Source organism: Schistocerca gregaria, chromosome 8 (assembly GCF_023897955.1).
Source record: "Schistocerca gregaria isolate iqSchGreg1 chromosome 8, iqSchGreg1.2, whole genome shotgun sequence".
In the NCBI taxonomy this organism is placed as follows: Eukaryota; Metazoa; Arthropoda; class Insecta; order Orthoptera; family Acrididae; genus Schistocerca; species Schistocerca gregaria.
In genome coordinates, this window is record NC_064927.1 from 410,724,697 (window position 1) to 410,752,223 (window position 27,527).

A 27,527-nucleotide genomic window follows, 5' to 3' on the forward strand; every position below is an offset into this window, starting at 1 on the left:
TGACTTCACTGCCTTGGCCAGATACACCAGGTTTCTCATTTGTGGATCCACAGCATGAAAAGCCCAATCAAGATGGTCCCACATGTTTCTGACTGGTTTTAAATCCGGGGAGTTTGGTGGCCAGGGGAGCACAGAAAACTCATCCCAGTTCTTCAAATCACGCACATACACTGTGAGTTCCGTGAAATGTTGCATTGTCCTGCTGGTAGATGCCAATGTGCTGAGGAAAAAACCGACTCTGTTTAGGGGTGGACATGGTCCCCAAGAATAGACGTGTACTAGTGTTGATTCACTGTGCCTTTCAGTATGACTAGATCACCCAGGGAAAGCCACAAAAACAGTCCACAGATTCTCTCCCCATAATGCTACCTCCTCCAGACTGTGTTCTTCCCATGACTGTTGCAGGGCCATACATGCCAACAGCCATCCATTTGTCATAGTATAAAAAGTGAGTCACCTGAAAAATTCACCTACTGGCTCTGTGGCTGTCCAGTTGTGGTATTAGTGCATCAATTTGAGCCACTCTTGTCAAGGAACAGCAGTACAGCCAGGTGCAAAAACCAGATGCCTGCTGCGGAGACCCATACGCACCAACATTCACCTAACAGTCGTTGGAGGAGACACTGTCAGTAGCTCCTTGGTTCATCTGGGTGGTCAGTTGCTCAACAGTTGTATGTCTATTCATCAGTACACATCTCTGCAGCCATCAATCACTTGTCATCAATGGCCTGTGATGCACCACATTGCCTTGATGTCACTTTTGGATACTGCCATTTTTGCATGCACAGTATACTTTAACCAAGACGGCACACAAACAGTTTACAAACTTAGTTGTTTCAGAAATGCTTTCATTCTTGACTCAAAAGCCAATGATCACGCCCTTTTGGATGTCAGGTAAATTGTTCCATTTCCACATTATGACAACAACAGCACAATTTTCCTTGTGCCCTGACACACTTTAAAAACCCTTCAATGGTAGTGCTCCAATCTGCAATCTGTGGGTGGTTATTGTATTCTGATATCAAAAACAGGTGTTGGTGCATTAACGTGATTGGACCAAACACTTAAAAATTATTAGGGTGATTGGTGACCGGAAAACCAAACATTGTGGGGTGCAATTACAAAGACTGCCTTTAAGGAGGAGGTTCCTTGTTGTCTTTATGAAGGCAGTTTCATTTGAAGCCCTTATGTACGAAAAGGCTATCATAGATGTGGGCCATTATTGTTTTCCTAAAGAAACCTAGTTGTGAGACCTAGCTACTCTAGTCACTGACGTGGAATTCACAATGAGGAGGAGTGGTCAACACTGTTTGATGCTGAGCAGGGTGGTGGTGTGAAGCAACAAATAAAACGCCTGTGAACACCAGAAGGCTAGTGAGAGAGATACCAACAGAGGAGTTAAAACACAAGAGTCTTGTAGTTTGAAGAGGTACATGATATAGACTAATGTCCTACATGATATTATCTTAAATAACAATGGCCATGAGAGCCTGTACACATAACAACAACTACTGCTGCTCCTACAAGTTTTAGGATGAGTATCAGTTCTGTTTGAACAAGAAAATACATTAAATCACCAGCAACAGATCCTTTCAGTTTATGCCATCAAATTTTAACTCAGATGATTGCACACTTGAAAATTACCTGTTGATTTTCTTGTTATGACATCCCACTTCTCCGGAGTAGTAACCACCATTTGGGTCTGTAGCATTTCCGTCTTTGTGAGCTGCATGTCGCCTGTCAGCTCTCGTACAGAAACACCAAGGCACCCCAGCCTCCGTCCAAAGTTTTGCGTCATTTCTGCTGCGAGTGCTTTCATTGGAGCAACATACACAATCTGAAATACACCTAGATGTGTTATGCATTTTGAATAATATGCAATCACAGATTCACATAACGCTATGGTAACTTCTTCTAAAAACAGTAAAATGTTTCAAGCATTAAACAGGAATAATACATATTTTTAAGGAGATAAGGGTTAGAGCAGACTTGGCACCATCTATCTTTTCTACAAAGAAATGATAACAGTTATGTTGCTACTACTGTTACTTTTGTGTGGATGATAAGTTTGTACAAGAGCTTTCTTCTTGAAAGATTATCCCATTACAATTACAGTGAAAGCCCAATTTTACGTTTTTGTGCAGTCCAGGTTTTAAAAAAGCAAAATTCAGGAAAATGCAGACAGAAGGAAAATAATAAAACCCCAAAAATATGAGCAAAAACATATGTAAGTAGCATATATGATTAAAAATCGTAATCCTCTCAAATACATTGTATAAAATCTGTGTAAGTAAAGGAAATTAAATGTACAATACAATGTGTATGCAATAACATGTGGTAATGAATTTCATCAGTTCTTAAAAAAATCACAGATGTGTAACAGCAGGTAAAAATTTGTCAAAAAATTGAAACTGGTATCTGGGTACAAGGTAATCGAGCTTTTTCCGAGATGCTATGATTACAAAATTATACATCAAAACACGCGTTTTTGAGAGATCTTTCATTTGCGCTCACCCAGAAAAAAGTAAAAATTTGATGAATACAGTGAATTAAACAGAAAACTGTGAAGTATAGTGAAACGCATCAGGATCTAACATGTGGGAGTTTGAGTCTTCCTTCTGTAGCCAATGACACTGCAGCATACTCTGGTGCCACGAGCACAGTGACCTCTACTGTCTTGCTTGTAAACTTTTCCTTCTTCATGGTGCTGAGTAGCCAAAGTGAAGTGTTCTTCGTATTGCCAACATGCACTGTCTGCACTTCGAGGTTTCATGAAAGCACGTATATACACACAAGTTTTCCTTCACATGTGGTACTTATTCATAGCAAATAATATGAAGTTAACCCTGCTGTGATTTCAGTGTTTCTCTGTCTTAGCAATCCGTTACATTTATTGCAATCTGTCAGCCATCACAGTGCTCTAAACACCATTGAGGACAGCAACAAAGATGAACAAGCCATTGCACAACTGTTCACTGAACACGTCCTTTTCACTGTGGTGCTACAAATAGCAGACGGAGTAGCCTACATTGGTTGCAGTCAGTAGTGGCACAATAAATTCCAGATTCTTTCAACAGACTCCAAGCAGAACAGCTGTAAGCAAAATAAATGCACAGTAGTGATGGGCGTACGAGGTATAACTACATAAACTGAACCTAAATGGAAGCTGTGGTCCCTCCATTTGCTATACACTGATTGCATCGCCATACTTCGCAAAAAGCTGCTATGTAAGCTTCCTGTTTATCACTCTGTATTCCACAAACCACTGCATTTGCATGATGTCACCATGCTCTACAGCTATTGGCTGCAGGTGGGAAACAAACATCCGAGATGATGTAATCTGGCAGTTTTCACTGTATTTCAGATTTTTCAGTTCATTTCATCATGTAGGCTCCAATTTTTTTGCAAAAATGAAAGAACCCTCAAAATTGTGTTTTAATTTATGTCAGCAGTGTGCTACGAAATGGCTCAGTTACGTCGCACATCTTTAGCAAAAGTGATAGTCTCTTCAATTATATACTCTACAGTATTGCTAAAGCAAAATCCACTTTTTTTTTCCTCTAATAGTTCTATTATATGACATAAAATTTTGAAATTTCTTTCTTGTTTGTTTATGGATTTACTATTTGGTTATGTTAGTTGGCACTATAAGTCTTGCAATGCAGAATCTTTACAGCAATACACCATCATTCTCATCTCAGTCTTCACTGGATGTAGTTACCCTACCAGCCTAGCTTAAAAGCAGATTTTCTGGGCCATCACATCCAATCCTTGTTATGCTGACCCCCCCCCCCCCCCCCCAAAAAAAAAAAAAGTTTTGGAATATGTTCCATAAAGTTTTGAGTATGCAGTTGCATAAATTCAGCTTTGTCTTCTAATATTTCAGCTGAATACTATTCCATCTTCAGAGTGAGCCGAGGTGACTTAACACTCCAGCACTTGCTCCGTCCTTTTAAACCCGAGGACCGTGCAAGTGCTGGAGATACTCTGACAAAGCTATGACTTCCTATCATCATGCCCTGAAATGAGGTCCATTCTGCCTGAGATTTTGCTCAGTACACACAAAACAGCTTTTCGTTTGTTGTCCTCCCAATATCCGCAATATCCTTGTCGGACCATACGCTCCTATGCCTGTGACCGTCCCCGCTGCAAGACTTGCCCTATGCACTCTCCTACGACAACCTATACCAGATGTGTAAATGGAGGAACATATACTATCAAAGGGACAGCCATCAGTGAAATGACACACGTCACATACCTGCTGTTATGTAAACACTGTTTGGCCTTTCATATTGGCATGACAACCACCCAGTTATCAGTCAGGATGAATGGGCACAGGCAAAACACAATATCCTGTTGCAGAGCATGCTGTACAACATGACAGTCATGACCTCGGTGCCTGTTTCACCACATGCACCACCTGGTTTCTTCCCCCACACCCCTTTCTCAGAGCTCCGCAGGTGGGATCTGGTACAACAACACGGCCTTGGTTCTTGCCATCCACCTGGCCTTAATTTATGTTAATTTCTTTGGTCTCAGCATTTCTTCACACTAACTATTCCTTTCTTCACTCAATGTTAGTTTTCTAGACCTTTCATTTTCATAACCTGCCAATTTTTCACAGTCCACCTCCCATCTCTATCACATACAATACAGGTAGCTTTCCGATTTTATTAACTCTTGCTTATCACCCTGTCTTCCACCTTTAAGCTCTGAGGTTTTAAAATCTCATTCAGTGCAGTAACCAAGATTCAGTCTATCCTTCTCTTCCCGCATGGAAAGTTTTCCCAGACCCACAGTTCTGGATGATTTTCCTGAACTCTACCCATTTTCCTAACCTTTTCCTTCACCCCTCTTCCTTCCCCCTCAACCTTTCTGCTATAAGAAGGAACCATTGGCTCAAAAAGCTTGCAAACTGTGATACCTTTTTATATGTGGATTCTCCTCCCACCACTTGGTAAGTAGAATTTTATGTATCCAATTACTAATTGGTTATACAATCATAATACTTATATTTTAAAGTGGTTAATGAGTCTTCAAATGGTACAATTTTTGAAAAAATAATTAACACAAGACATCTCCACTCTCAGCTTGTTGCTATTAAACTTGGCAATGAGGTCACCACAAGACTAATTATTCCATACTGACTCATAATGAAGTACACAAAGTTTTGCATACAGTACCTTAAATTGGTCTCTTTTGATGACTCCTTGGTCCATGTGCTGGCGCATCTGATGCACAATAGTCAACATTGCGACATTGGTCTTGCCGGCACCAGTTGGGGCACATATCAGCAAATTCTCATTTGTGTGATAGGCCGTGTCAAAAACCATTGATTGGATACGATTTAATTGCTTCACTCCTTGAAACGCCATCTGGCCAATCTAATCAGCAAATGTGGAGTTAAAAACAAAATACTGTTACTTTACTGTCATAAAGAAAATTACAGAACTGAAACACTTAAAAAAATAAATAAATCAGAAGAAAGATTGAGGCCATGCAACTACTCCATTCAGGTGAATGATGGGTCGGGTAATGTCACACTAAGCTTCTGCTTTACTTCCAGCTTCGGGATGGATGGATGTGCATTAGTGTGAAAGAGAAGAAGGGTAGAATTTTCCCAAATCAGTTGACTACATATCTTGCACAAGTCTCTAAGGAGACTTCACAGCACATTTACTCATTAATGATTTTTTGCTGATAGTAAAAAAAGTTTCAGCTGAACTGGGATTGTGGAATCGCAATATAAGCCACCAAAATTATCTTCAGGTAGACTTTGCCTTCTTTATAGGATTCAGAGTGTAGTTATGTAACTGATGCAAAGATTTTTAACAAGGTCCCTCTGAACGTTAAACAAGAACGTGGGATGGAAGAACTCAAAAGAAAACTGGAGATCAGCCTTCTACAAATTAACTGATTCTCTAAATTCAAAGACAGAAAATTCCTGTTAGCTACAAGGCAACCAAAATTTTTCTTATAATTGCAAAGTTTTTGTGACATATGCTGTATTGAATGTTCATGGTGCCTTTGTCACATTGACAAGTACACCAAGAACACTAAATAAAGCAGCATCCATTGTAAAGTTGCATGACAAGTAGTGATGTACAGTAAACAGACCTCTGTTATCACAGGGGTAAGTACTATTTGCTTTGAAAACTACCAATGTAATCAAAAAGCTACCAATATGAGAAGCACAATTTACTGTAACTGAGGGAGCACTGAATGTTTTCTAAGTATCTCTTTCCTGCTAATTTACTAGATTACATTTACTTTAAAAATGGACACAAGCATTCGAGACTGCAAAAATACCTGGTTTTGGTCAGTTTTTAACCATCCTCAGACCATCATACAGTGACAGTAGGCGGCGACAGTGAATGGAGCGGGTATTTTAACTCCACAAATGTCAGCTGGTATGAGGGTCTGGAGGATGGTCAAAAATTGACAAACTGCTTACAATCAGATTAAATGTTTTTGCATTCAAGACTGACTGTCTTCATTTTTAAAGTACTTTTGGGCATATCAATGTTTCTCCATGAGAAATGTTCTCAAAAATTACAGATTACACTTAGAGATAAGCACAAATAATATTAAGCAGTAAAGTGATAGTTTATTGCTAATGCAGTCCACTAAGTTTTTTATGTCATGTTTGCCTTTTTTCAATGTATACCTTTTCACTCATTTCAACATCCCTCAAGGTTCTCAAATGAACGGATGAGAGAGCAAAGAAACTAGGTGGGAAGGAGGAGGGAAGACATGCAGGGTAAGTGGTGAAATCATGGAGTGTGGGAGAAGGGGCACAACAGGGACTTATCAGTTGCCGGGGCACTGATAATATTCATGAAATTGGGGAGAGGGGAATTTGAGAGAGGATCACGATGCATAATGAGGACACTCATTTCTCTTCTCTCCAGAACCTCAATGCCCATCCCACCACCAGCTTCATATGATCACTTGAGGTCAACAAGCAATCCTTCTGTCAAGCTAGCCAAGCAAACAGTTTTCCATGCCATTTTTTCCTGAATCTCATCACTACTCAAGCACCACCATTAGCCAACCAGCAACTCTTCCGCCTCATATCACCTAATAATATCAGGATTCTAGAAACTCTTCCACATCCCTCACTAGTGCTGCCCCTAACACATGTGTTTTTTAAGTAAGTTCCATTTGCCTTTTGTAAACATGGCTGCTGTAGTGCTGCAGTTGGTGCCCCATGTAAGTGTGCTGTGTATCTGTGTGGAATGGTTGCACACAGTGGCAATGTAGAACCAGGTATGAAAGTAACTACATCATCTATGAATTGTCTATCTGCTTGCAAATTGCAAGTAACCACAAATTCCACTACCTGGTCACTAAGCATAGGCACATCACAACACTGGTAACTTCAACAGCTGCTTCAATCTTGTCCATCATCATAAATCTCTGACTACACCATAATCAATCATCCCCATGCTATTCCATTTTCCATAGCTACCTAATCACCCCCCCCCCCCCCCCACTCCCAAATAAAAAAAATACTTCTCTACAGATATCACAATCTGAGCCCCTCACCTCTTTGGTCTAGGAGTAGCATCTTTGACTAGTAATAAAAATGCCCTTGGTTGCGGGTTCGACCCTTGCTGCTTCTTACACTTCAGCAATGGCAGCCAAAGACTTCCAGGTAAGAAGTCACGCTCATTCTGCCAACAGTCTTGTCAAAGTGCGCAGAGGAGTGGACGCAGTGGACCAGCCCCCATTCACAACTCCGAGAGGGGACTGCCCAGGGGGAAGTGACCATGAGAAAAAGATTGAATAACCAATGAAAGGGTAATATTGTACAGGTTGGGGTGTGGAATGTCAGAAGTTTGAATGTGATAGTAAAGCTAAAAAATCTGACAAGGGAAATGCACAGGCTCAATGTAGATATAGAGGAAGTCAGTAAAATGACATGGGAACAAGACAAGAATTTCTGGTCAGATGAGTATTGGGTAACATCAGCAGCAGCAGAAAATACTATAACAGCAGTAGGATTCGTTATGAATAAGAGGATGTGGCAGAGAGTCGGTTATTGTGAACAGTTCACTGACTGGGTTGTTTTCATCTATATGCGTGTTCTCATCACAACTGACAGCAAACCAACACCAACAACTATAGTTCAGATACACCTGCCTATGTCACTAGCAGAGGACAAAGAGATAGAGAAATTATATGGCAAAATTGAATGGATAATTCAATATGTGAAGCGAGAAGAAAATCTGATAGTCAGAGGGGATCGAAATGCAATTGCAAGGGAGGGAGTGCGGGATAATATGGGCTTGGTTGTTGGAAAGAGAGGTGGAAGACAAGTTCTGAATTAAAATATCGATTAGTAGTAGGAAATAATCTGTTCAAAAGTTACAAAAGGGGAAGGTATGCTTGGAAAAGGCCAGGAGATATAAGAAGATTCACGTTAGATTTCATCATGGTCAGGCAGAAATTCTGAAATCAGATATTGGATTGTAAAGGCATAACTGAGAGCAGATATAGACTCAGATTACAATTTACTAGTGATGAAGAGTAGGCTGAAGTTGACAGGAAGAATCAATGTACAAAGAAATGGGTTATGGATATGCTACAAAATGATGAGATATGCTTGAAGCTCTCTGAGACTATAGATACTACAATACGGAATATCTCAGTAGGCAGTTTAGTTGAAGAAGAATGGACATATCTAAAAAGGGTAATCACAGAAGTTGGAAAGAAAAACATAGATCCCACACTGCTATTTAATGAAAAAATACGAGCTTACGGAGTATCGGAGCAGACCTGCGATTGGATTCAGGACTTTCTTGTGGACAGAGCTCAACAAGTCACTCTTTATGGAACAAAATCTAAAAAGGTAACATCAGGAGTACCATAGGGAAGAGTGATGGGACCGTTGCTGCTTACAATATATATAAATGATGTAGTGGAAAGTGTCCGATGCTCTTTAAGGCTATTTGTACATGATGCAGTTGTCTATACCAAACAACACCAGATGATAGTAAGAATTTACAGAACGATCTGCAGAGAATTGATGAATGGTGCAGGCTCTGGCAGTTGACCCTGAATATAAATAAATGTTATATATTATGCAAACATAGCAAAAGAAATCCACTACTGTACAGTTACACTATTGATGACAATCAACTGGAGACAGCATCTGCTGTAAAATATATAGGCGTGACTATCCAGAGTGACCTTAAGTGGAATGACAACATAAAACAAATAGCGGTAAAAGCAGATACGAGACTCAGATTCATCAGAAGAATCTTAAGGAAATGTAACTCGTCCACAAAGGAAGTGGCTTATAAGGCACTTGTTCACCCGTATGTTCATCTATCTTGGATCCCTATCAAATAGGACTGATAGAGGAGATAGAGAAGATCCAATGAAGGGTGGCGTGTTTCAATACAGGATCGTGTAGCTGGTGAGAGAGTGTTACGGAGATGCTAAACAAACGCCACTGGCAGACGTTACAAGAGGGACGTTGTATATCACAGAGAGATTTTCTACAGAAATTCCGGGACAGTACTTTACAGGGGAAGTCGGACAACATATTACTTCCCCCACATACATCTCGTGAACTGATCACGAGGAGAAAATTCAAGAAATTAGAGCCAATACATAGGCTTACCGACAATCATTCTTCCCACGCACTATTCGCGAGTGGAACAGGGTTGGAGGGTGCAGATAGTGGTATCGAAAGTACTCTCCGTCACATACCATTAGGTGGCTTGTGGAGTATGTTCTAGATGTACAAGGAAGGTAACTGTGAAGAAACCACAGATAACAGAAGAAATACATCAGCTGATTGATGAAAGAAGGAAGTACAAAAACGTGCAGGGAAATTCAGGCATACGGAAATACAAGTCACTTAGGAATGAAATAAATATGAAGTGCAGGGATGTCAAGGTGAAATGGCTGCATGAACAATGCAAATAATCGAAAAAGAATGACTGCTGGAAAGACTGACTAAGCATATTGAAAAGTTAAAACAACATTCAGTGAAATTAAAAGCAAGGGCAGTCACATTAAGAGTGCAATGAGAATTCCACTGTTAAAGGCAGAGGAGAGAGAGCAGATAGATGAAAGAGTACACTGAGGCTTCTATGAGGGGGAGAACTCATCTGATGAGTGACGAGAAGAAGAAACAGAAGTCAATAGGGATGAGACAAGGGATCCAGTATTAGAATCAGAATTTAAAAGAGCTTTAGACGACTTAATATTGAATAATTTAGGAATAATGGAGACGATTCACCTAAAGACAGAAGCGCTGTGTTGTTGAAGGATAAACATACAAAAGGTACCGAGCTTTACTTAGCTAGCTTTCAGAATGGAATTCCTTTCTCAAGCTGTACGAGAAACAAGCACAGGCCCATGTGCACGCGCATGTGCCCGTTCGCACACAGATATATATATATTTGGTGGGGGGTGAGGGGAGAGCGAGTCACCTTAGGTTTAGGCCAGGAAGGTTACGGAACAAAGGATGTGCTGTAAGGAGTTGTGAAGCAGCCATTGATATCTTGCATGTTGTGCAACTGGGTGGTCCACCTTGTTTTTGGCAACAGTTTGGCAGCGAACATTCATTCTGGTTGACAGATGGTCATACCAATGTAAAATGCTGTGTAGTGGTTGCAGCAGAGCTGGTATATAACATTGCTGCTTTATCAGGTCACCTGACCTCTGATGGGTTAGGATAAGCCTGTGATGGGACTGGAGGAGGAGGTGCTTGCATCTGGGTCTTCCACAAGGGCATGATCCCTGTGGCAGTGGATTTGGGGTGGGAGTGGCATAGGGATGGATAAGAATATTGCAGAGGTTGGGTGTGCAGCAGAACAGCACTTTGGGAGGGGATGGAAGTATCTTGGGTAGGATGTCCCCCTTTCAGGGCAAGATCATAGATTTTCAGAGCCCTGGCAAAAGACATGGTTCAGTCATTCCAGGCCTGGGTGGTACTGGGTGACAAGCGGGGTGCTTCTTTGTTGTTGGTTCTTGGGATGGAAGTGAGGATCAGGTGTGTGTGTGTGTGGGGGGGGGGGGGGGGATTGGCATGGGAGATCTGTCTGTTAAGGCTTTTGTGAGGCCTTCAGCACAGTGGGCGAGGGAGTTGTCATCACTGCACATGCGTCTGCCACGAGCAGCCAGGTTGTACGGAAGGAATTTTTTGGTGTGGAGGGGTGGCAGTTGTCAAAGGCAGCATGGTGTATGGAGGAGGACCAAGTGAAGTGGATGGGAGAAGGTGTTGAGATTGTGGAGGAATGAAGATAAGATGTCTTGGCCTTGGGTCCAGTCTATAATGATGTTTTCAATAAACCTGAACCAGATGAAGGGTTTCGGGTAACTAGGAATGTTTCCTCTAGGTGGCCCATGAAGACATTGGTATAGGAGGGTGCCATGTGTGCGCCCACAGCTGTGCCACTAATTTGTTGTATACCTTTCCTTCAAAGGTGAAGTAGTTATGGTTTAGGATGTAGTTGGTTACATTTACAATGAACAAACTGATGGGTCTGGAATCTGTAGGGTGTTGGGAGAGGTAATGCTCAATCATGGCAAGGCCATGGGCATGAGGGATATTGGTGTATAAGGAGGTTGCATCTACAGGACCTGAGAGGTAAGGGTGTGGAGAGCCGGTACAAGAAGTTGTTGGTACCTTTAATGAGGGAGGCTAGGTTTTGGACAATTGGTTGCAGGTGTTGGTCAATAAGGGCCAAGATTCCTTTGAGGGGGGCACTGTAACAAGCCGTAATGGGGCACCCAGGATTTTTAGGTTTGTGGATTTTGATGAAAGGTGATTGTTCTTAGGGAAGGACCTGGGGAAGGATGGCGAGACCAGGTTGGAGGTTAGGAATTCCCAGATGTGACTAGGGGATGGTTAAGGGAGTGTGGGAGGGTCACGGTTCAATGGTAGTATGAATTGGGACAGGCAGGGTTCACTGTTAGGGTTGGACTGGCTTTGGTTGGAGGGGTTGGTGCCAAAGAAGTGGTTCCACTGCAGGCAGTGGGAAGAAGGAGAATAGGTCTTTCACACGTCCAACATAGTTAAACCTGGGAGTATGGCTGAATGTGAGGTCTTTGGATAGAACTGAAACTTCTGTGGGGCTGAAGTTTCTGGTGGAAAGGTTAACAGTGTTCTGGGATTGTTTTGGTTCTGGATTTTGTGAAGTACTGGTATGGGTATTTGGAGGATGTGGTAGGTTGAAAAGATCAGCTAGCACTATGAGAGGATGACAAGGAAGAGCAGTGGGAGTAGGGTTGGGTTGGATAGTGGTGCTCCAAGGTGGGAGTAGGATTTCAGCAGGCTAAATAACTTGGAGGCGGTATTTTGAATGTTGTTCTAGGTGTTGGAGTGTCAATTTGGGTGATGAAGTATAGGTGGTGAGGATTGCATAGTAGCAGTACTTTGTGGAAGGTGTGGAAGTGGTTCAGGGATGCCTGTGCCATGGAAACGTGTTGTATTAAAACTTGGTTAGTGAAGGAAAGCAACTGGTGGAATCTGAAAAGGCAAAGGTCATTGTGGAAGGAGGGGTGGGATCCAGAAATAGGGAGTTTTATGATTACGCCATGGAGGAGCAGGGGGAGGGGGGGGGGAGAGGAGATTCCATGGGATAGGCAGCATTTAAGGAATGGGATATGAGACGGGGGTTTTCGCAACAAGTAGGGAAACTTTTCTGAACTGTTGCAGATAAACAGAGCAGGGGCACTGCTTTTTTTTTGGGGGGGGGGGGGGATGTTAAGGGAGAAGGAAGTTAGTGTTGAAAGTGGTGGGTAAAGGTTGCAGGGAGTGTTGAATAACGTTGGAGGGTGCCAGGAGTGAAAGGAATTGTGTTGGGGGCATGGTTTTTAATGAAGACTGAGGTGAGGATGGGGCCATCTGAGATGAGGAGATCAACATCTGGGAAAATGGCACAATGGGTGGACAAGGACCAGGTGAAGCAGATAGGAGAGAAGGTGTTGAGATTGTGGTGGAATGAGGATAAGGTGTCCTGGTCTTGGGTACAGGTTATGAACCAGCAGTACCTGCACTTTGACAGCTGTCACCCCTACCACACCAAAAAATCAATTCCATATAGCCTGGCCATCCATGGCAGATGCATCAGCAGTGGTAACAACTCCCTCGTCCAGTATACTGAAAGTCTTCACAGACAGGCAATACCCCCAAACTTAATACACAAACACATCTTCCATGCCATATCGCCACATACACCTGATCCTCACATCCATATCAAGAACCAACAACAAAGAAACACCCCCTTGTCACCCAGTACCACCTTGGAGGGGAACAACTGAACCATTTCCTTTATCAGGGCTTCGATTATCTATCATCATGCCCTGAAATGGGAGACATCCTACCCGAGATACATCCATCCCCTGCCAAAGTGCTGTTCCACCACCCACCCAACTTTCACAACATCCTAGTCCATTCCTTTGCCACTCTTACCCCCAATCCCCTGCCACAGGGATCATACCCTGGCTGAAGACCCAGATGCAAGACCTGCCATATCTATCTAGCCACCCAGCACCCCCTACTCCAGTCCCGTCACAGGCTTATCCTACCCCATCAGAGGCCAGGGCATTTGACAGCCGGTAAGACAACAATTTCAGAGCGGCCATTCGTGATCTGAGGGAACGCTCTGAAATTGTTGTCTTACCGGCTGACAAAGGCAATGCTACAGTTGTTGTCTCCCATAAGGACTACACTGATAAGATGCAGAGCCTGCTAAATGACGTTTCCTACCGGAAGATCAGCGTTGACCCTACAAAGAAGGTGTAGAACAAGACGAGGGTTCTTCTCAAGGACGCAGATTTACCGGAGGGTGACGCTAAGAAATTGTTACCCCAAGGTCCGGTACCGCCTAGAGTATATGGACACCCGAAGGTTCACAAAGAGGGGGTACCATTATGCCCCATTGTCAGCAACATCAGGGCACCTACATATTTGTTGGCCAAATACCTGACGGGAATATTAAGTCCTTATGTGGGTAAATGCCCTCATCACATCCGTAATTCCGTGGATTTTGTTAAACGCCTTGATAGCTTCAGGTTGGATGAGTCAGATATCATGGTGAGTTTTGAGGTCGTTTCCTTGTTTACGAGGGTACCCCTGCGAGAGTTGCTAGAGTTGATTGGTCAGAAGTTTGACGAGAATACCACTGAACTTTTTAGGCATGTCTTGACTTCCACGTATTTTCTTTTTAATGGAGAATACTACGAACAAACGGAAGGAGTCGCCATGGGTAGCCCACTCTCACCGGTGGTAGCGAATTTGTACATGGAGAACTTCGAGGAGGAAGCCCTGTCGTCATCCGAATGGAAACCTACTTGCTTTTTCCGTTACGTGGACGACACGTTTGTCATCTGGCCACATGGTATGGATAAACTCCTTGACTTCCTTACAAATCTAAACTCCATACACCCCAACATCAAATTCACTATGGAGACTGAAACGGAGGGTAAATTTCCTTTCCTCGACGTCTTGGTCAGGAGAAGGGCTGACGGCACCCTAGGTCATGGGGTGTATCGAAAGACAACACACACTGATCTGTATTTGCACGCAGACAGCTGCCACCACCCTTCACAGAGGAATGGGGTACTTAAAACTCTTGTACATAGGGCGCGCACTATCTCTGACACAGAGAGTCTACCCCAGGAATTGGAACATCTGAGAACTGTATTTCGAAAAAATGGGTACTCAGAGTGGCAGATCCAACGTGCTCTCCGCCCAACCACTGCATCACAACCTGTTGAGATGGATGAAGTCACGAGGGAGGAGGTAGCCACTGCATTTATTCCATACACAGGCGCACTCTCGGGGAAAATCGCCCGCATTCTGAAGAAACACCGGGTCGGAACTGTGTTTTGTCCTCCAAATAAAACTCGTGCACTGGTTGGGAGCGCCAAAGATGCCCTCGGTTTGAGGAAGGCCGGCGTGTACCAGATTCCGTGTCAATGTGGCAAGTCGTATATTGGTCAGACGATGCGTACCGTTGACGATCGATGCCGTGAACACCAGAGGCACACTCGACTGATGTATCCGAGCAAGTCGGCGGTCACTGAACATTGTTTGTTGGAAAATCACGTTATGGAGTATGACCGCACGAGGATTCTGGTACAGACGTCGAGATACTGGGACAGCGTTGTTAGAGAGGCCATCGAAATTTGCACCAATGACAACCTCATAAACCGTGACTGTGGCTATAATCTTAGCAAGGCTTGGGAACCAGCGATTGGATTAATCAAGAGTAAATCGAGCAAACGCATAGTTGTGATGACCACGGCGGACAGAGCCATCACACCGACGTCATCTCAGACGCCGTCGCAATCTGTTCCACCACGCTACCGTGGCGCGGGGTGCGGACGGCGGAGGGAGCGCGCCGCGGGCGGAGGGTATTTAAATCGGCCGCCGCCGCGACCGAACCCAGTTCCCCCTGAGCAGCCATAGCGCACGGATCTCCGTGCCGGCGCGTTCACAGGAGCTCAGTCCGTCAGTTCACCTGATGATGGCGACATGTTTGATCGCCAAAATATTGTGCCCGTTGGACACTATAGACCGGCAGTACACCCGTGGATATTTTGATTATTCATTACATTGTTCCATACACTTTGCACCATTTGCGACAAATTTTGATAGGTTTTAGGTTTCTTGCCAACAAATACCATATCAAAGACTGCATCTCACAACTGGCAGGATTTTCAATTGCAGCATACACTTAAAATTTGAATATTGAAAAAACCAGATGCGCAGAAACGTTCCCCTTGTCATGGATAGAAGCTGACTGAGCTGTCAAGCATGCACACACCAAAATATACGCGACCGGCATGCACCTAGCGGCATCAGATGGAAAAGTTCCATACTTTCTGAATAATCCTCATAAAAGAAAGGGTCAATAGAGGGATTAAAATTTAGGGTGAATGGATATTAAACGTTAAGACCTGTCTGGCCTGTTACTATCTTTCAATAATTAAAACTTATCTACTTTTCACTGGCTCTGCAGTTAAGTGTGTGTGTGTGTGTGTGTGTGTGTGTGTGTGTGTGTGTGAACTGCCTGTAAACTAGTGCATTTACCTTTGTGTGATCCTATGTGCTATCCACTTTACATTTGTAAGCAATCAGATGTGTAGGTAAATAGTGATTAACAAAACAATGACTCAATGACTCTCGGTGTGAACAAAGGTTCCAAAACATTAATTGAAATATACAACATTTCAATGTAATGAAGATGAAGTCACCTTTGAGATGAGAATTTGTGGAGTTAGTGTTTTTGCTCATTATAATTATTTCCCATGACCTTGAAATTACTATTAAGATAAAATAAATGGTTAATTCAAAATTTAAGAGAATTTATGCTGCAGCATAATAAAGGTCAATTTTCCAAGCAGGCATTAAATAAATGATTTGTTAAGATCGACGAATGACTGAACAGATATGCTACAGACTGCTGGACAATACAAAATTAGGTGCAAGTGTGGTAAAGTATACTTAGGAAAAACAGGCCATGCAGTTAAAGAATGGCTGTAAGAGTACGAATGACGCGTGTGCCTCAACCAACACTGCAAGTCAAATGTAGCTGAACACTACAACAAGTGATGAGAATACAAACTTTGCTAATGTTCATGTTTTAGCATCATCAGTGCAAATGAAAAACTCAGAGGCAATCGAGCTTGCTACATGCCCAAACAATTTTAATCTTGACAACAGCTTTAGGCTGCAGGTGGCTTGGCTGCTTACCCTCAGAGTTACAAGGGTGCCCCAGGCAGAGTACCCAAACATATACAAGGCAGCACTTGTGCCTCTATCTGCAGCCATTAGTATACCAGTGAATGATACCATCAATCATGGCATCATTCAACAGTGAACCATAAACATTTAAAACTATAAACACAAGAAATACCCCTCAAATTTGCAAATTTTGACAGTTGTCTACAGTGTGCAGCCAGTTTTCGGAAGAAGGCCAAAAAGCTGGTCCCAAAAATTATGGAAAAAGAGGTCGCAATATCATAAACCAAGAACTCCGTGTAGTATTTATGAGCTCAGCAACAATTTCCACATGCAATAAACATTGAGAAACCTATGTTGACTGTGTGTTGTGGCATACACCAAAAGAAGGAGAAGGGAAGTGGGGGGAGGCATAATTAAGTCCCTCCCCCCCCTTCCTCTCTCTCTCTCTCTCTCTCTCTCTCTCTCTCTCTCTCTCTCTGTGTGTGTGTGTGTGTGTGTGTGTGTGTGTGTGTGTGTGTGTGTGTGTGTGTGTGGGTCCGTCCGCCCGCCCGCCCTCCCCTGCCCCCAAATAATTATACCCTTGTAAACTCATTGAGGGTGGAAAGGAATTGCAGGCACACATTTGAATACGTAGAAAAACGACATTATTTCCTCTCAGACTGCATGTTTTCGAAGCACAAATCTTATTTAAAATACTATTGGCCGGTTTCAGCTAGAAGACATTTTCCAGTGGACGAGTCCAGGAACAAGTGCCATATGACATCTAAACAACAACCTGAACACCTACAATATTACGAAAAGGGGATATTGCTACTCACCATGAAGATGACACGCTAAGATGCAGACAGGCATTACGAAAAGACTGTCACATATGAGCTTTCGGTAAAAGCCTCGCCAGGAAATAAGAACATACACACATTCACACAAGCAAGCACACTTCACACAAACGACTGCTATCTCTAGTCACTCTGACCAAAATGGCATTCTTGTTCGAGCGGCCAGAGATAGTGAACATGTGTGTGTGAGGTATGCTTCCTTGTATGAATATACATGTGTGTGTGTGTGTGTGTGTGTGTGTGTGTGTGTGTGTGTGTGTGTGTGTATGTGTGTGTGTGTGTGCGCGTGTGTGCGTGTGTGTTTCTTTTCTGAAGAAGGTTTTAGCTGAAAGCTCATATGCTGTGCTTGTCTGCAAGCCAATTCGTCATATTTAAGGTGAGTAGCAATCTATCATTTTCATAAATGGCAAACTGCAACAGCTGGAAAGTGGGTAGTCAGGGAGATTGGTTTACTATGAACATCATCCCATATGAGCAGCACGACTAATCCATGAGATGGAATGCTACCCTCAAGTGGGGGAGGGGGGAAGGTCAAAATGGACCAGGAATAAATGGGAGAGGACACAATTTTATTTCCTGAAGGAAGAGAACAAGTGGACACTGTAACTCTAAGAGTAGCCGTAAATCCTATTTGTCAGATCGGACACTGCAAATGTTCCATTGGAAAAGAATCATGACGAGGTAAAAATGCAGGAGTGTCACCTCAGCAGCTGCTGAGTGTCAGCGTTTGAAGACTTGCTGCTACCAGGCACAGAGGCATGAGGATTCTGCTCCACGAGGTCAATGGAAGCATTAGCATTCCTCTGTAAGCCTGTGGAGTCCAGGGCAGAAAAATGGTCGGTGGTGCGCACCGGCGACACAGAGGTCAGCCGGACGAGGGTATCACATGGCGACACCGTTGAAGTGGGTCTCCTAATCGGCAAAGGAGAGGACCATTTGCCTTTGTTTGACTTCTTAGAGCCTTTCAGGTTGGCAGAGGAAGACTCAGATGTTGGTTGGCTGGAGGGACGTAGGAAGTCTTCATGAGAGTAATCCTTGTGTCCTTTCCAGCCTGCAGTTGTGTAGCTGGTGACTTCGTCCCAAGAGGAAAAAATTTGGTGGCATGTTGCGCAGCTGGAGGAGGAGACAGTTACACTGCCATGACGCTGGGTGATTTCACAAGCGCAGTGCTAAATTGGAGGTCGCATGTCTGCATGGCTATGTCCTTCATGGAGCAAGATGTAGCAAGAACAGTACTACTGCAGTTATTGTGCTTGCGAATCACATGTAGTCTCCAAAAGCAAAGTGCCATTGCATGAATGAGAGCAGGATTTCACAGGGCCAGCAACTGCATCAACACCTTTTTGAACAATAAATGGATTCACCATAGCAAAGGACTGGCCATCTTCAGTACGCGAAACCACGGGGAACCGTAGTGCAGCTGGGAGGGTCGTTTGAATCATCAGCTTCATTACGTTTGTGTTTAGTAGATACGGATTGTGAAGAACATGATTGGCTCATTGCAAGAAAATCCCCTCATGATTGTCATCATCTCCGATGGTGTGCTCCTTCCAACTAGGAGCACCCTTCACGTGGGGGCGCACCTGCCTTAGGTGATTGTTCACACCTCTTGAACATCTGACAGAGGGACTAATCGGCAATTTGGGAAGGTAGCAACTCAGGCAATCACCCCTCCCTGAGCCTGGCATGTACTAGGGAGTATGTGTGCACCCTACCTGTTGACCCCAGGGATAGGAACAGTCACCTGTTACATGTCAGACGTGTGAGCCGGCCCTCAGGTGTGAACAGGGTGGAAGGAGAAAAAGGAGAAGGATAGGAGAAGGTGAAAGAACAAAGCAAAAAGGCACAAAAAAAGTGGCGTGTGTTCTGATACTGACTACCAAAAATGCAGAATACATTTCCAAAAACAGCCCAGACATGTTCACCAAGGGAGGCAAGAAAGAACAGTAAGAGGATAGACATGCAGTGTGGAAGAGAAAAGATGCTGCAAAGGCTGGGGCCCCTCGGAAGCCTGGCACGAACCAGCCAAAGAGCGGTGAGCCCCCGGGGGGACAAGTTATTAACAAAATCAGGAAAAAACAACTGAAAATGACACTTCATTCCACATTATAACAATGCCAGCTGTTGTATGGCACATCAGACAACTGAGTATTTGATGGAGAAACATATCAAATCAATATCTAATAGTTAAACAACAACAACAACTGAGTGGACAGTGATTTTCATCGCCTTGAAACACTACTGAGTCCTAACAAAAACACATTTTTGGGATAACAAAATCAGATAGGAAAAAATGTTTCCAAACTTGTTTTGAACCCATGCAAGAGTGTACGGATTTTAAAGGCTGTATTTTAAGGCATGGAAAACAATTTGTACCAAAAAATGTTTTAACAGTTTTTATACAAACAAATGGTTGCTCTTGTATGCAGAAAATACCAACCAAGTACTTTCCTAGAGTAAGTTGGTGTTTCCTACCAGCAGCTGGATGCACAATTAAGTAGCAATCATTTAACAGTTACACTGCTGAAAAAATATTTTTCCTTCCTCTCTCAACATAAGTTATTCTTCACTTTCTTTTACCTTCAACATTATTCTGTATATACAGCTATAAAATTTAGTTTTATGTATTAATATGCTATATCCAATCCTAAACTGGAATGAATATAATAAGGAGAGCTGCTTTAGATTCACAAGATGATGAAGTCAGACATGCAGCAATAGGTAAATAAATTAAAAAAATAAAAATAAAAAAAATACCTTTACACATAACTACCAGTAATGTGCATGGAACGCAAACCCTTACCTCATCAAGTGAAGAGATTTGCACAAACTTATTCCCGATATTCAGTGGAGCACTTTCAGTAACTGGTATGTTGACTTCTTCAAATTTTTTGGTATCAACACGATCAACCCCAACTGGCAATACCATTTTAACTCCACAGATAAAACCTATGAAACAGATTATATGAAATGGCAAACAAAGCTAAAGACATGTTTTCAGTTATAGTGAAAAAAGATGCACAACTACATAAAAAAGTAATTTTATCGTCATCAAATACTTTAAATGATGGTGAAACCTTCACACATTTCACCAACACGAACTTGGAAGTGTTCATAGACATGCAGGAGCCACAGCAAGGAGAACCAGCTGTTGCAAACTATCTTCATAAGGTGCATTCACCCCCACCTCTGTTAAAAGCAACAACAGTGACAAGTAATATAACTCAGATTACACTGTGGGAAAAATATATCTAAAAACAAAGATGATGTGACTTACCCAACAAAAGTGCTGGCAGGTCGATAGACACACAAACAAACACAAACATACACATAAAATTCAAGTTTTCGCAACCCACGGTTGCTTCGTCAGGAAAGAGGGAAGGAGAGGGAAAGATGAAAGGATGTGGGTTTTAAGGGAGATGGTAAGGAGTCATTCCAATCCCGGGAGTGGAGGAAAGACTTACCTTAGGGGGGAAAAAGGACAGGTATACACACACACACACACACACACACACACACACACACACACACTCTCTGTATGTACGGATGTGTGTGTGTGTGTGTGTGTGTGTGTGTGCACGCGAGAGAGAGAGAGAGAGAGAGAGAGAGAGAGAGTGTGTGTGTGTGTGTGTGTGTGTGTATACCTGTCCTTTCTTCCCCCTAAGGTAAGTCTTTCCGCTCCCAGGATTGGAATGACTCCTTACCCTCTCCCTTAAAACCCACATCCTTTCATCTTTCCCTCTCCTTCCCTCTTTCCTGTCAAAGCAACTGTGGGTTGCGAAAGCTTGAATTTTGCATGTATGTTTGTGTGTCTATCGACCTGCCAGCGCTTTTGTGGGTAAGTCACATCATCTTTGTTTTTAGATATATTTTTCCCACGTGGAATGTTTCCCTCTATTATATTCAGATTACACTGTCTAAGAGATATTTAAAAAATGCAAGTCAGAATAAGAACATAGAGAATATCTACGGATGCTGAAAATAAATAATTTGAAACCACTTTGGCATTCAGGCACAAATTATATTCTAGTGGAAGCAGTATATTGTGAAAATTAGATGCCACAGTAAAATTCAAAGACTTAATTAATCAGAGATAATTAAATTTGATTAGTTACACTGCTTGTTTGTATTTGTAAATAAACACAACTGGCAATCTTAAATAGAATTACATTTTTTGTTTAGATAGTAATAATCACCAGAGCACTAAAAATATGTATTTATTAACAAATTAAGATTAATCCAGTCAAAGGGTCCGCAACACTTAAAGAATCACATGCCTTACTGCATGTCATTAATATCAGCCAGTATGGCACAAATGACTGCCTCAACACCTTGCAGTAAAGCATCAAACAAGTCATGCAAGTGCAGCCAACATGAGACTCCCACTACACTTTTGTTTCTTCATGGTACTCCCATGTCCAGTCTTGTTGTTGCGAGTTCGATGACCACTCTGATTACTATTAGAGCAAGATTAATAAATATCTCACTGTGCTGGGTATTTAATGCCGTAAATTAAATTTCCTACTACTACGAAGTTGCTCATTTACTACAACATTTAAATATGAACAACTACAGAAACATCCTTCAGCTGTGAAAATTATAAGACAGCATTACAGGAAATGACTGTTAAAATTATGAAGAGTGGTATCAATGGTGACACATTTGTTAAGCTAATAAGTTTCTGACTGGAAACATTTTAATCACTGTAGGCTGTCAGTTTTATTCCCTTAATTCACCATGCATTTAAGTTACATTACTGGCCAGTTTCAGCCTTAAGTTATTATCAGATGTATGGTATTGGTGGTGTGTGCATCACACCCAAAAAAGTTTATTGTATTTTGTGTAGACATATACATGTACCCACACATACATGTCTAATGTTACAGATAGAGTCTTGCACATACCCATCATCTTACAAGAACAACTTTCACAAAAAGTCATGAAGGCAAAATCCTTACTAACAGGTAGCTTACTGGCCCTTGCACACTTTAGCAGCATATCGTGTACTTTTTCACACTCATACATACACCATAACTATAAGTTATGTGTATGTACATGTGTATAAGTTTGGAAACTATGCAGTACTAAACAATGAATGGTACTTGTTCCAGATAACTGCCACTTGCTTATTAGATCTCACAAATCTATGGTAAAACAGGATTTGTACCAAGTTTTCATAAAAAAAAGTGAATATTACCTGAAGTTTGCTGTGCTTCTTGTCGAGAATCATACACATTTGGGTATATCTCTCGTCGCTGTGTACTTGGTTTCATTAGTACAGGTACAGCTTTCACTTCAAGAGCTGCTACCCTGAAAAGAATGTTTACATACAAGTGTGTGTTAACGTTTTTGTATTCAAAGACACAGTAAAAGAAATTAATACAAGGGTTGTCCACAAAGTAAATACCATTTCTATTTCTACCCGCCGCAGCATTACGACCGCAGTTCCGAGATGTGCGGCAGTTACTCTGACTCAAGGAGAAGACATGTAACGCCCATTTTCAGATTGCTGCTGCTGCTGTGTGCTTTGCAGTGCTTCTTTATAATGTCAGCCTTAATTGAAAATGCCGCCGTGTGGCACAATTTCTTAATGGTCTCATAGTAACCATGTGCATTGATTGTTTGGCCTTGTGGAAAGAAATCAATCAGAAAAATGCCTTTTCTGTCCCAAAAAATGGTGCACATGACATTTCGAGGTGTCAAGATTTGCTTAGGCTTGACCTGATTCCACTGATTGCCGGTTTATTTCAGGGGTGTCGTACAATACCGAAGTTTCATCCCCCGGGACTATCCGAGAAAGAAAACCATCATCTCCTCCATTGTAGCATGTCAAAAACTGAAAAGCACTGCAAATCCATTGTTTTTTGTGTTGTTCAGTAAGAATTTTGGGTACCCAATGTGAGCAAAGTTTTCGAAATTTCAGTTTTTCAGTAACAATTTCATGAATTAGTGATCGTGAGATTTGCGGAACTTCCATAGCAAGAGCACTAAGTGTAAACTTACAGTTGTGCTTAATCTTGTCGTCAATTGTGTGAACCAGTTCATCAGTAACCACAGATGGGCATCCACTTCACTCTTCATCGTGCACTTGGTCATGTCCTTCATTGAATAGTCTGACCCCATCTTCTAACCATTGAATCACTCGTAGCATTTTGTCCGTAAACCTCGCAGATTTACTGATGAATTTCCTTTGGTTTAACTTTCTTTGCATTTAGAAAACAAATCACAGATCTGATTTCACATGTGACAGCATTTTCAATTATGGCTGACATTATAAAGAAGCACTACAAAGCACACATCGGTAGCAGCGATCTGAAAATGGCGTACACTTCTTCTCCTCGAGTGAGAGTAACTGCCGCGCATGCTCAGAACTGCGATCGTAACGTTGTCGTGGATAGAAATAGAAACTGAACTTACTTTGTGGACGACCCTCATACTAACAATGTTTGCGTAAGTAGAAGATAGTACAAGTTTTGGCTGCAGTACATGGAAGAAGTTTATTATGGGGAGGGGGTGACAAAACCAAAAGAGTGTTATTTTTGTGTGGGGTGCTGGAATATGCAAGACCTTCTGTTTATAAGAAAAGGTTACTCACCCACCTGTGAGAGTGTAGGGCACCGAAAATCCTCATGAAATTGTGACACACAAATGACAATTGCAAATGTTAATGTTATCTTGATATGTTACAGTTGTGGTTTTAGTTGTTTCCACAACTGACTGCTCAGTCAGATAATTTCGTCTTTCAACTAGATGGGCATCCCATCATTAGAGTACTGATGTCCATTGCTACATGAATAATGAGCTTCTGTGTAATTGAATTGGGAGTAGTGGTGAAGGTGATTTGGCTCTGTTCCCCTGCCCCCTACTTCCCAACTCACCAAGGGTGCCTAGTCCAATGCCTTGGGGATACATTAAGGACCCCGTGTTTACATGCCCCCACTGCCAAGAACATTGGAATGGCCCAAATGCATCATCATTGCTGTGATAATCACTGACAGGCTGCTGCTACATAAGCCGTGGAACAAACTTGACTGCTGCTTCAACATGTGTCGTATGACCACAGGAGCACATGTGGAAATTTGTAGAGTGCAAAATGCAAACTTAGAGAATTACGGTTTTATTCAAGCATAAATGATATCTGTACATGTACTACTTTGGAGGAATAGAATTTTGAAAATGAGTGAGTCATTTATAGTAGCCCTATATAGAAACCAGGGAAAGACGAAGAAAAGCTAACAAATTTATAAAGAACTATTAATTTTACACAGCAAAACAGAAATGGCATATAGCATAATGGTATCTTTAAGAAAGCAGCACAAACTAACTGTTAAGTAACTACTTGGGAAGATCTTTGTACACTGCAAAGTTATTTTCACACATTTCAGAATTAGTCCCAAGGATGTGTGTTTGCATCATCAGCATATAACAATGAAAGCCTCTCATCAATAACCTATTTTTTAAAAATGTATTTATTCGTTCATTGTCTTCTTGGATTCCATCAAGCAGGAGAATGTTCAAAGATGTGGAATGAGTCAAGGCAAGTATTAACAAAACAAAGAAACTTAATCCGTACACTGCATTAACAACAGATTACTGCTGTACTGCTTACTGCTATTTGTCACAAAGTAAGTTAGAAGGGAAATCACTGCCTCAAAAAAAGCTGCAGCTTTCTTAAGTTATATTAAACAGCTGCTGTTTATCTTCTATTGGCAGCTTAATAAAAAATTTATGTTTACTTGATTAAATTGGAATTCTTCAAAGAAAACAGTTACCAACATATACAAACATTGAGTACTGTTTTCAGTACACTACTTAATTACTCTTCCCGGTAAGTGTAACATCTTCAATATTGATCAAGATGAAAGTTTCGCATTTGTAAAGAGCAATTTTTTATTCACCACATTGCTCACTGAATTGTTTCTGAAAGTTGAGGTCCAGAAGAAGTTTCCTCAAGATCCCTTCAAGTCTTGAAAACAGTAACAGCTTCAGCAAGAAAACAATCGTGGATTCCTCGACTTGAGAGCAACTCTGTTTGGCCTATCCCTTCAGAAATTCTTCCATCTGCCCACAAACGGGATTGGATCGCTTTGAGGTCATTTTACCACCTTCATTCCGGAGTTGGAAATACCCTCCAGAAATGCACTTCCCTGTGGATACCACCACCTGTGACTGTGGAGAACTGCTGTATCTAGCATAAAAGAAGGTGATCTGCTTGCAAGAACAGGTGCAACGGAAGGTGTAAGATTTTGGTGGGGAGTAGTGTACTTTGATAATTCTTAGTTACCATGTGTTGTAATTGTTTTCTGACTCGTATAAATAAATAGTACATCACTGGTACTTGTAATGCAGCTTTATAGTGAACACTGCTAAGTGCGATATAGCCAACAGAACCTCCCAGTTCTCAACTCTACATACACTCAGACAATTTGTGAAATTAGAGGATATTGAGGTACATTTTTAACTTTCTTTTGAATTTCTTGTCTTATGTTACATGAAAGCTTTTCAAATACATTTACATCAGAGTATAAACTCCACTCTGACCTCTAGCTAACGATGCAAGGTGACACACAAATTATTTTCTGTGCCTTGTACTGCGATTGCATAGTTCAGCTGAAAATGATTTTCATTGTCAGCAACAAAAACCACTCAGGAGTGAACATATTGTAAAGTGTTTATAGCTTCCAATACCCTTAAAAAGGTTTCTGCATTATGTAAGATTTCCTACTTTACACAATATTCTTACTGTTTATTTACTTTAGGTCTCTGTCCCAGAAATTAATTCCATAAGACAACAGCGTAAAATAAGTCACTTTATTTGAAGAGACTCTGTTATTTTACAAGTCAGCTATATTAATGAAGCTGGCGTGTGTGTGTGTGTGTGTGTGTGTGTGTGTGTGTGTGTGTGTGTGTGTAATGGAGGACGGTTAGAGCAATACATGGGGATTAAGTCTTGATTACAGTTAAGCATAGGTGAAAAGACTAGGGTAAAGAACTGGATCAGAACAGCTGTCATCATTGTCATTGCCATCAACACCAAGAATGATTCAGTTCCCATTTTGGATCTTCCTTCTTTATGTATCTAAGAGTGTAACAGTGATTACAGACTAAATGACAACTAGAGAATAGTTACCTTTTTGCTCTCAGATCGACAGGATCAAATTCACTACCACTATCGTCATCATCAGCTCCCCTGTGCTTATGTAAACGTTTTTCATCTTTGCGGACCTGTTTCAGCAACTGTATTTCTTTTTCTGTCTGTACTGTTACGTTGCAGCCATATGCTGGCCTCCTGACCTCCGATATAGATGCTGCAAAGATTTAAGTAAACTTAATGCAATACATGAAAATTTTATACGAACAACAACAAAGCTTTCAAAAAATATAAAAAACTATGGTACTAAATAACTGGATAGATAAAAAATCTACTCACCAAGTAGCAGCACTAGCAAACACATATAAAAGTTATGGAAATGTTCAAGTTTTTGGAGCCAGTGGCTCATTTTGCAGAAGGGTTGAAGGGAAACGAAGAGGGATACAGAAAAGGACTGGTAGGTATGGGAAATAGGGAGACCTACAGAAAAGTAACCTCCCAAATGTGATGAAAAGGAAAGAATGACTTTCTTTGTGATAATAAATAACTGTTGTAGATAATTAAAAAAATAAAAAAGAGCTTACTACCACTCTATACATATCAATACACAGCAAGGTTACTAGGGTACATAATGATCTAAAACTACAGTTGTTGCTATAATTTATACTCCCAAAGCACCTTAAAACAGCATGTACGTATCTTGCATTGCGTTAAAGGTTAACTTTTCAAAGTTGTATATGGAAAGAATCTTTAAGTGAGACTGTTATTGCGTAAAAAAAGAGCTTATAAACAGTTGAGGGTGGATACACTGATTCCTGTCAGATCACTGAAAATTGAGCACTGCCAGGTCTGGCCTGTACTTGGATGGGTGACTGTCTGGGGATGC

General features: G+C 41.7%; 1 protein-coding gene across 1 annotated transcript in view; it reads right to left on the bottom strand.

Annotated features, from left to right (window-relative positions):
- Positions 1 to 27,527, bottom strand: part of LOC126284092 (activating signal cointegrator 1 complex subunit 3) — a 223,304-nt gene that overhangs the window by 162,880 nt on the left and 32,897 nt on the right. The window contains exons 7-11 of the mRNA XM_049982741.1: positions 26,681 to 26,858; positions 22,748 to 22,860; positions 20,354 to 20,499; positions 5,184 to 5,384; positions 1,645 to 1,837 (exon numbers count right to left, since the gene is read on the bottom strand). Coding sequence (XP_049838698.1) covers positions 1,645 to 1,837; positions 5,184 to 5,384; positions 20,354 to 20,499; positions 22,748 to 22,860; positions 26,681 to 26,858 — 831 coding nt within the window. The remainder of the gene's footprint in view (positions 1 to 1,644; positions 1,838 to 5,183; positions 5,385 to 20,353; positions 20,500 to 22,747; positions 22,861 to 26,680; positions 26,859 to 27,527) is intronic.